Source organism: Vipera ursinii (genome assembly GCF_947247035.1).
Source record: "Vipera ursinii genome assembly, chromosome: 2".
Taxonomy (NCBI): domain Eukaryota; kingdom Metazoa; phylum Chordata; class Lepidosauria; order Squamata; family Viperidae; genus Vipera; species Vipera ursinii.
Window position 1 is genome coordinate 10372510 of NC_139513.1, and position 11097 is coordinate 10383606.

Below are 11097 nucleotides of genomic sequence, written 5' to 3' on the forward strand. Positions count from 1 at the left end.
CCACACACAAAGCACACAATTTCTTTTTCTTGTGGATTCCAGTTTAGAGCTTCCAGAGGTCTTAGTGAAGTCAGTATTTTGTAGCTTTTGTATCGATTGTGAGGTTATTGTTCATATTTTGCTGGTGTATATTAGAACAGGTAGCACACAGAGATCCCCCCTGCTTGTCCACACTCCCTTTTCCTTTATCTTTGTTACGCAGGCCTTGCAAACACACTAGTTCCTCCCTTCCTTCTGAGTTGATGATCAGAGAGAGGAAGGACTCGCATGAGAAAAGCTCATCTTCCTTCCCCTGTCCTTACCACTTTCTACAGAGGGACGATCGAGAGCATCCTGTCTTACGGCATCACAGTCTGGTTTGGAAGCACCCCTGCTTCGGACAGGAAGGCGGTACAGAGAGTGGTGAGGATGGCCGAAAGGATTATTGGCAGTTCCCTCCCTTCCATCCAGGACATGGCACAAAAAGCGTTGCTTGAGCAGGGTCCACAGTATTGTCTGAGACACTACACATTCTCTTGACGAGCTGTTTTGTTTGTTACCTTCTGGGAGGAGGCTTTGTGATATCGGAAGCAGAACATCCAGATTCAATCACAGTTTTGTTCCATACAGTATTAACCTTGTGAGCTCTAAAGCTTCCTCCTTCCGTTATGTATTCAAGATGACCGTGATTAATATGCATGTGTTACTTATATGTAAGGGTGTAGCTCTACGCATATATTGTATGTAGTATGTTTTAAATGTGTGTGATGTATGTGTCAACTTTGAGAGGAAGCAACTAAATTTCATTTTTAATGTGTGACATTGTGCCCCCAGTAAAAAATAACAATAAAGTTTGTCTGTCTGTCTGTCTGTCTGTCTGTCTGTCTGTCTATCTATCTATCTATCTATCTATCTATCTATCTATCTATCTATCTATCTATCATCTATCCTTCTCCCTGACATGTGGCTATTTATGTGATAAAGCCCTGATATGTGGCTTTTTTACAGGCAGGTGCGCTCAGGAACATTCAGTAATTTTATTTATTAAATTTATTTTCTGCACAGTATTTTTTTTCTCTCCCTTCCAGCGAGTATAAATAAAATTTGGACTAGTTTGAACAAATAATCTGACTTAGGACAACGTGGCTCGTTTGCCATCACACACACACACACACACACACACACACACAGGAAAGAAGATAATAGTTGTAAACATGAGAACATCTTAGGAGAACCAGTTAAAGGTCTCCCCTTATTTTCAGTTAAGGAGACATGGATGAGACCATTAACCTGTCTCCCACACTGAGAATCTTTAATCCAGCAATTCATAAAACTCCTTCCCTCATGGCATTTTAAAGATTATTCAGAAAGGTTCCATTCCAGTGAATCCTTGGTCCTCATTGATTGTTAGTGGCATCCATGTAAAACATCTAAAAACCTACAAAATAAAGGGCTAAAATAGATATGTGCTTGTTGGTGTCCTGAGTTGATCCTGAGGCAACTTGGCTATTGCACAACAATTACTATTGTATTGTGACTATTGTATATACATTCGTTTTGCATAGGCCAGTTTCTCAACCTTGACAACTTTTAAGATTTGTGGACTAACTAACAGAATCCCCCAGCCAGCAAGCTTTGCAGCACAGTTTTCTTTATTAGCAACCCAGAGATACTTAAGATGGGCAGCCATACACATGCTCTAAACCAGGGGTCTCGAAACTTGGCAACTTATGGACTTCAACTCCCAGAATTCCTCAGCAAGCTGGCCGAGGAATTCTGGGAGTTGAAGTCCCCAAGTCTTAAAGTTGCCAAGTTTTGAGACCTCTGTTCTAAACAAAGAAATAAAGGTATGTTGGTGTCATTGGGAAGGTTTTGGCTTCTCAGGTCATCGTGGGCAGGATTTTTCCTATGTGCTTTATCATCTTTCTCTTGTATATCTTCTTTCTCCTTCTGCAGAGAAACTCCATTTCCATCTTGGAAATTGAAGATCCAGTGATCGTCCTCAAAATGGCAGGATGGTCAGGCATTGCGGGGAAAAACCATCATCTGCTGCCGACTGGAAGCACCGGGAGATTCCCCCAAAAGGTACCAGCACAGAAGACGGTTAAACAGGAACCAGATGAAGTGGTCCTTCCTTACTGGGACACCCAGTGGCAGCACTTTCTGCAAGAAACGGGGTCCCCTTGCTCAGGATGGGAATCTCCTCAGCTGCCCCAGGATCCCAGCCTGTGGGATGATGCCAAGGGCTTCCTGGCCTCCTTTGAGCAAGTGGCCAAAGCCTGCCGGTGGCCCAAATACGAGTGGGTAGCCCGACTCCTGCCTTCCCTCAGTGAGCAAGCTGAATGGGCCTTTAGTGGCCTGGAGGCCAGAGAGCAAGGGGACTATGGGAAAGTGAAGGCGGCCATCTTTCGGGGAAGTGCCCTAAGCCAGGAAAAGCAGCGCCAGCACTTCCGCCGTTTCTGCTACCAGGAGGCCGAGGGCCCACGGCAGGTTTGCCGCCATCTTCAGGAGCTTTGCTGCCAGTGGCTGAAGGTGGAGAAACACTCCAAGGAGCAGATTCTGGAGTGGCTGATCCTGGAGCAGTTCTTGAGTATCCTGCCAGGGGAAATTCAGAGCTGGGTCAGAGCCCGGGGCCCTGATTCCTGCTCCCAGGCAGTAGCCCTGGCCGAGGATTTTCTGCAGAGGCAGCAGGAAATGGCGAAGTGGGAGCGAGAGGTGAGGAAAGCAGATCCTGATTACATCTCTGAACATAAAGTTAGTGGTGGAGACGCAGTACGTCTCAAAGGAGGAGTGCGAAGCACCACTGTCAAAATTTCCAATGCGCATGGGGTTTAATGTTCACCAGACTTCAAAAGTCACCTACACTGCATGCATGCATATAGCATGTTTTAATTGAACATAAGATGGAAACATTCACAGTGCAGGGTGGAAAAAGTATGTGAACCTTAGGACTTAATAACTGGTTGACCCTCCTTTGGCAGCAATAACCTCAACCAAACGTTCCCTGTAGTTGCAGATCAGACCTGCACAATGATCTGGAGCAATTTTGGACCACTCCTCTTCACAAAACTGTTTCAGTGTAGCAATATTCTTGGGATGTCTGGTGTGAATCGCTCTCTTAAGGTCATGCCACAGCATTTCAATCGGGTTAAGGTCATGACTCTGACTGGGCCACTCCAGAAGGCGTATTCTGTTCTGTTGAAGCCATTGTTTTGTTGAATTGCTTGTATGCTTTGGGTCATTGTCCTGTTGCATCACCCATCCTCTGCGGAGCTTCAGTTGGCGGACAGATGGTCGTACATTTTCCTGCAAAATGTCCTGATAAACTCGAATTCATTTTCCCATCAATGACAACAATCTGTCCAGGCCCTGAGGCAGCAAAGCAGCCCCAAACCATGATGCTCCCTCTGCCATGTTTTACAGTGGGGATGAGGTTTTGATGTTGGTGTGCTGTGCCTTTTTTTCTCCACACATAGTGTTGTGTGTTTTTCCCAAACAACTCAATTTTGGTTTCATCTGTCCACAGTATATTTTGCCAGTAGTGCTGTGGAACATCCAGGTGCTCTTTTGCAAACTTCAAATGTGCTGCATTTTTTTTTTGGACAGCAATGGCTTCCTCCATGGTGTCCTCCCATGTACTCCATTCTTGTTTAATGTTTTCCTTATTGTAGATGTGTCAACAAAAATGTTAGCATGTGCCAGAGATTTCTGTAGGTCTTTAGCTGACACTCTAAGATTCTTCTTTACCTCATTAAGCATTATGCGCTGTGCTCTTGCAGTCATTTTTACAGGATGACCACGCCTAGGGAGACTAGCAACAGTGCTAAACTTTCTCCATTTGTAGACAGTCTGTCTTACCGTGGACACATGAACATCAAGGCTTTTGGAGATACTTTTGTAACCCTTTCCAGCTTCATGCAAGTCAACAATTCTTGATCGTAGGTCTTCTGTGAGCTCTTTTCTGCGAGGCATGGTTTACATCAGACAGTGCTTCTTGAGACCAGTAAACCCAAAACAGGTGTGTGTTTTTAAAGGGTAGGACAACTGTCAGCAACACATCCAATATCATCACACAGATTGGAGTCAAGGTTGGCTCACTCCTGGCTCCAATTAGCTCTTGGAGAAGTCATTAGGCTAGGGGTTCACATACTTTTTCCACCCTGCACTGTGAATGTTTACATGTTATGTTCAATTAAAATATGACAACAGCTAATGTTTGTGTAGTATTATTTTAAGCAGACTGTGTTTTTCTATTGTTGTGACTTACATGACGTTTAGAGTGCATTTTATGGCCAATCATGCAAAACTCCACGTAATCCCAAAGGGTTCACATACTTTTTCTTGCAATTGTATATGTATGTATGTATGTATGTATGTCAAATCCCTAGTGCCGCGTAACAGTGAGCGCCTGTTACTCGTCCCAGCTTCTGCCAACCTAGCAGTTCGAAAGCACGTAAAAATGCAAGTAGAAAAATAGGGACCACTACGGTGGGAAGGTAACAGCGTTCCGTGCGCCTTTGGCGTCTAGTCATGCCAGCCACATGACCACAGAGACGTCCTCGGACAAGTGCTGGCTCTTCGGCTTTGAAATGGTGATGAGCACCGGCCCCTAGAGTCGGAAACGACTAGCACGCATGTGCAGGGGAACCTTTACCTTTATGTGTGTGTTTGTGTTTTTGTGTGTGTGTGTGTGTGTGTGTGTGTGTGTGTGTGCGCACACACACACACACACACACTGGTAGGTACTGTTAACTAGTGGATCTGAGTGTACTATACCAGCCACTGAGAAACTGACTAGATTAGAGAAACTGATCTGTTGTTTGTGGCTGAAATAGCTCTTAAGATTCTGGTATGTTTGACTATGCCAGATAGATAAAGACAGACATTTTTAATGTATTTGTATTGCACCTTTATTTGTTTTTACAAGTAACTCAAGGCAACGAATGTATCCAACAGACCTTCCTCCTCCTATTTTATCCACAAACAACAACCCTGTGTGGTGGGTTAGGCTAAGAAAGAGTGACTGGCCTAAAGTCACCTGGCTGGCTTTCATAGCTAAGGTGGGACTTGAACTCTCCATGTCCTGCTTTCCATCCTATCATCTGTCTGTCTGTCTGTCTGTCTGTCTGTCTGTCTATCTATCTATCTATCTATCTATCTATCTATCTATCTATCTATCATCCATCTATCTATCATCTATATCTATCTACCTGTCATCCATCTATCATCTATCTATGTATCTATCTATCATCCATCTATCTATCATACACACACACACACGCACATATATATATATACATGTATATATATATGGATCCTTGGTTTTTCGGGTTTTTCCCCGCGTAGAACTAGAGGTGTAGGCGCAACGTTTCGACGGAATCCCATCCGTCATCATCAGGCTTTAGCTTCCTTCTTCTGGGAGAAGCATGTGGCTGTTTGTTCCCCTTTTTTAAACTGCCAGAGGGGGTGTGTTCTGTGGAGGTGTGCTCTGATTGGGTAGGGGACCAAGTGTGTTCTGATTGGGTGGGAGTGTGTTTTGAATGGTGGGTGTGTTCTGATTGGGTGGGGGGGTGTTCTGAGTGGATGGGCTGGTCTCAGCTGCCAGCTCCAGACCTGAGTTGGTGAGTTGTGCTGCTTTTGTTCGGCTTCGTGTTTGTGGTGGTGCCATGTTTTTATAGTGGGTGTCAGTTTGCTTATTGTGTGGTTTGGAGGGGTTTAAAGTGGCTGATGTTGCAGCTGTAGTTAGGTTTCTGTTTTGTGGTTGTGTGTCTTTATCGTTGTGGGTTCGGATTTGCTTTTTGAATGGTTGTGTGGTGGTGATGTCATGTGATGTTATCATGAGTTTGGGTCTGGTATCATTCTTGGTGGTTGGGCCTCGTCTGTCAATCAAGGCGGGTTTCCAAATGGCTGGTAGACGAGAGGTATCATCTCGTTTATTCATGCTGTGGGGGCGTTTTTCTATCTCAATGGCTTCTCTGATTATTCTGTTGTTAAAATGTTCAATTTTGGCGATAGTTTTGGTTTTTTTAAAATCAATTTCATGTCCCGTGGCTTCAAAGTGTTGGACCAGGGATGAAGTTTGTTCTCCCTTTCTGAGTGAGTTTTTGTGCTCTTCAATGCGTGCACTTATTCTTCTGTTGGTCTGTCCAATGTATGTGGTGGGGCAGGTGGTGCATGGGATTTCGTATACTCCTTGGTTTTCTAACCCAATTATGTCCTTGGGGTTTCTTAGGATGGTGGATATTTTTCTGTCTGTGTAGAATGCTGTTTTGATGTTGTGTTTTTGGAGGACCTTGCTGATTCTGTCTGTGGTCCCTTTTAAGTATGGGAGGAGGGCTTTGCCATTTTCTTGTTCTCTGTCTTGGGTTTTTGTGGGTGTCTCTCTTCGGATTAAGTTAGTAATCGTGTTTCTTTGGAATCCATTGGCTGTTAGTACATTAGTGAGAGTGTGTAGTTCGGTTTTTAGGTGTTGTTCGTCAGCTAGGTGTTTTGTTCTGGAGATGAGTGTCTTGGCTACGGAGTTGATCTGTGCTGGGTGGTGGTGTGAGAGTGCGTTCAGATAGCGGTTTGTGTGTGTTTTTTTATGGTAGATAGTGTGTCCTAGGGAGCCATTGGATTTCTTGTAGACTAAGACATCAAGGAAGGGAAGTTGATTGTTAGCTTCTGTTTCCATGGTGAATTGTATTTTGGGGTGTAGGCTATTGAGGTGTATGAGGAAGTCATCCAGTTTTTCTTTGCCGTGTGGCCAGATTACGAAGGTGTCATCTACATATCTGAGCCAGAGTTTGGGTTTGTGGTTGGATTTTTCTAGAGCGAGGGTTTCAAAGTGTTCCATGTAGAGGTTTGCGATGACAGGTGAGAGGGGTGATCCCATGGGTGCTCCTTCCATTTGTTTGTATCTTTGTCCATTGTAGATGAAGTATGTGTTAGATAGGCAGTGGTTGGTCAGATCTAGGATGTGTTTTGGGGGGTTGTATTTATTTAGGATAGCTGTCAAGGCTTCTTTGATTGGCACTTGGGTGAAGAGGGATACAACATCGAAGCTCACAAGTAGGTCACAGGGCTGTAAGTTTAGTTTACTTACGATCTCTATGAATTGGAATGAGTTTTGTACGTGTGAGGTGATGGAATTTGCATAAGGCTGTAGTTGTTTGGCAAGAAATTTGGCTAGATTTTGTAGAGGTGAGCCTATGGAGCTGACTATGGGTCTGAGTGGAGTTCCTTCTTTGTGTATCTTGGGCAGACCATAGAGCTTAGGACATCTGGATGATTTTTCTCTGGGAATGATTGTTTTCTGGATCTCTTCACTGATGGGGGTGGCTTTTATTTTTGATTTTGTGGTTTTTTCCAGGTAGGTGGTGGGATCTGTCTTGAGGAGTTTGTATGTGGAGTCTCGGAGTAGGTTGGATAATTTGGTATAGTAGTCAGATGAGTTCATTACCACCGTGGCGTTGCCTTTGTCTGCTGGCAGAATGATTATGCTGGTGTCATTTTTTAGGTTAAGTAGTGCTGTCTGTTCCTCTTTGGGTAAGTTGCTTTTGGGTGGTTTGCTGGTGCAGAGGATGTTGGTAACTTCGAGTCTGATTTTGTTGGCGTCATCAGGGTTAATTTTGGTCAGGCTGGATTCGACTCCGCATATAATGGTTTCCGTGGGAATGTGTTTGGGAGCGACTGCAAAATTAAATCCTTTAGACAGGACGTTGGTTTCGGCTTTGGTGAGAATCCTATCTGAGATGTTGTGCACAGTTTGTTTCATGTGTTGCTGTGGGAGAGGATATATATATACATGTATATACATGTATATATATATATATATATATATATATATATATATATATATATATATATATATACATGTATATATATATATCGGGTCTTTTCCCGTGTAAGATTGATAGTGTCTTGGCGACGTTTCGACGAGTCCCACTCGTCATCTTCAGGCTGGTGTCTTCGGCTTCGTCCTTGTGCGAGTCAACTAATCCCCAAACAATAACGCCATCAACCAATCAAGATGAAACAACACAGCCAACCAACCCGTTTACAACAACAAACCCAGCACCCCCCACCCCCCACCCCACCAATATTTATAGAGAGACGGGAGCTCCGACCACGCTTTGCTCACACAAGCAAAGTGGTTGAATCTCCTTCAGCTAGTTAAGTGGATCTCCATTAATGTTTCAGGATGCCATGCCATGCGAGGAAGTAGCCATTGGTTTTTCAGGACCAAAACAAGCTTTCCAGACTCCAGGTCAGAGCCAGCTCCACGGAGAAGCCAAAGGAGAAAGCGGTGGTGACAATCGTCTCCCAGGTATTGTCTACACCCCACACCCTTAAAACCTCTCACTTTTAAGTTTTGCTCCTCCTCTTTCCACACCTGCTTTAAGGCACATTCTTCTCGTAAATGTTTCCACAGGGTTTTAGATGCGATCTGAGTGTTTTTATAGGACACCAGGCAATCCGTGTCCTGTTGGGACACCGTTTCAAAGAAAGAGGCAGTCCTCATCTTAACGACCTCAGTTGAGCCCAAAATTTCCATTGCTTAAGCGGGACAATGGCTAAGACTGCTAAGCTTGTAAGCCGCCCTGAGTCTTCGGAGAAGGGCGGGATATAAATGGAATTAAAAAATTTTTTAAAAAGTAAATTTTGCCCCATTTTACGACCCTTTTTTGCCACAGTTGTTAAGTGAATCACTGCAGTTGTTAGTAACCCAATTCCTCACTGACTTTGCTTGTCAGAAGGTTGCAAAAGGGGATCCCAAGACACACAGACACACAGACACACACACACACACACACCAGGACACTTTAACTGTTATCAATATGAGTCAGTTGCCAAGTTGTCTGGAGTTTGATCATGTGACCACAGGGGTGCTGGGACCATTGCAAGTGTGAATAACTGTCATAAGTCACTTTTTCCAGGAGTCCTTTGCAAACGGTTGCCTTCAGCAACCTGCCCTGCCCACACATTCCCTTTTTGTTATGCAGCCCCAAGGCATGGCTTCTCAATGCCTTCTCCTCCTCCCTTGGAGTCACCCCATTGCTTCCCTCTGTCCTACTCGTGTGGCCTGTCTGCATTTACGAGCATCTATAATGGCCTCCAGCTGTGCGTCCTCAAAGTCTGACTCAGCTTCCCAGCACAGCTGGGTCTCATCCTGAGCACGAGTGGAGGGTCCAGTTCTTCATCAGATTGTAAATCCTGTAGCTCATCAGAGTCTCCTCCGACTCTGATGGCTCCCCAGGTCCCTCCTCATCTTCTGATTCCCCAGACTCAGCTGCCAAGATCACAGGCTGGCACGGAATCACAACAGGTAGCACCTTTTCTAACCGAGAAATTATATTAAGCTTCTGCGAATTGAAATGAAACAAAATGAATTTCAGCTGATGAAAACTTTGCCTTGTAATGTGAATTCTTGGACAGAAATGACGCCCCTGAATTCTGCACTGAAAAGCTTTAAGAGTTGCCTATGGCAGGAAGCAGCACGAAGACATGAAATAAACATCGTGTTCTTTTCTCATTCCAACAGAGTACGGACCTGTGAATTGTCGGAAGGAGGGAAGCCATTTGCAGGAAGGAGCTGAAGAAGGGGATCCGTGCTGGATCCCTCAAAGACAATTCACCAAGACCTTTCCCTGTGTCCCCGAGCAACGGAAACTCTTCCAGAATCAGACCTGACCAAAGATTCAGCAAGGAATCCACACGCGGAACAAAGCAGCCATATCCATCGCTTCGGTCGTCAGTCGGAAGATCTTGAGCAAACCTCTATTATTCCAGACCCAGAAGTCAAGCATCCCATCTGGGGTGGACTTGAGACAGGAACCAGACAATAGCATCCCGACTCCCAAGAGACCTTATCACAAGTGTCCAATCTGCGGGAAGACCTTTGGTCAACGCTTGCATCTGAATTTCCACCAGAGGACCCACGACGTAGAGAAGCCTTACAAGTGCACCCAGTGCGGGAGCAGTTTCCACTCCCGCCAGGGTCTCATCTACCACCAGCGCAGCCACGCCGGCGAGAAGCCGTACGAGTGCTCCTTCTGCGGGAAAAACTTCAGCCAGAGTTCTCACCTCCTGGTGCATAAGAGGAGCCACACGGGCAAAAAACCCTTCAGGTGTCCTAGCTGTGGGAAACGCTTCAGCCGCAACTCCCTTCTGACCGTCCACGAAAGGACCCACACGGGAGAGAAGCCGTATAAATGCTTGCAGTGCGGCAGCCAGTTCCATTCAGGTTCAGGGCTGATTAACCACAAAAGGATTCACACAGGAGTGAAGCCATATAAGTGCTCTAAGTGTGGGAGAGATTTCATCCGCAAGGCACACCTCGCTCGGCACCAGAGCATACACAGCAATGACAAGGACAGCACATGACCTGGCTTGCGGGGGGACCAGGGGGAAAAGCTCCTTAGAAAAATCACTCGCTTGTGTTAGATCACAGGAATAAACGCAAACCCACTGAGTAACCTCTGAGCATACATGTTTTAGGACAAGGCTTTTCAACCAGTGGTATGGGTATCATCTGTGGTACAAAGGCACCTGCCAGGTGGTACGCGATCATCCTAGAAAGGTGGTAGCGGAGGAGGGGAATTTATTTTATTTATTTATTTATTTATCAAACTTATATACCGCCCTTCTCCCATGGGATTCAGGGCGGTTCACAAGGTAATTAAAATAACACTACGAATACAAAAAGTTAATAACAATTAAAATAATTAAATTATCCTTGAGTAAAATGTAAAACGCCTATAGCTCCAATTAAAACCCAATTACAATAAATTAAAATTAAAATTCTCAGTCCTGGCTGGAAAGCTCAAAGAGCCAGGTCTTCAGGTCCCGGCGAAATGAACGAAGGTCGGGGGCAGTCCTGAGCTCTACGGGCAGCTGGTTCCAAAGGGCAGGCGCACCCACAGAGAAGGCCCTCCCCCTGGGTGTTACCCGCCGGCAGTCTTTTGCCGGCGGCACCCTGAGAACGTCCTCCCTGTGGGAGCGCACAGGACGAAGGGAACTTGATGCCAGCAGCAGGTGTTCCCTCATATATCCCAGACCCAAGCCATTTAGGGCTTTATAGGTCATCACCAGCACCTTGAATCTCACCCGGAGGGCAACCGGAAGCCAATGCAGCTC

General features: G+C 45.3%; 1 protein-coding gene across 1 annotated transcript; it reads left to right on the plus strand.

Moving 5' to 3' along the window:
- Nucleotides 1-1986: 1986 nt before the first annotated feature.
- On the plus strand, nt 1987-10755 carry LOC310633321 (uncharacterized protein; the record flags this gene model as incomplete). The annotated part of the gene is made up of 4 exons (XM_083351023.1): nt 1987-2694; nt 8161-8287; nt 9503-9612; nt 9751-10755. The coding sequence occupies 4 exons, from the start codon at nt 1987-1989 to the stop codon at nt 10342-10344; spliced, it is 1539 nt and encodes a 512-aa protein (XP_083207149.1). The 3' UTR covers nt 10345-10755.
- Nucleotides 10756-11097: the final 342 nt, after the last annotated feature.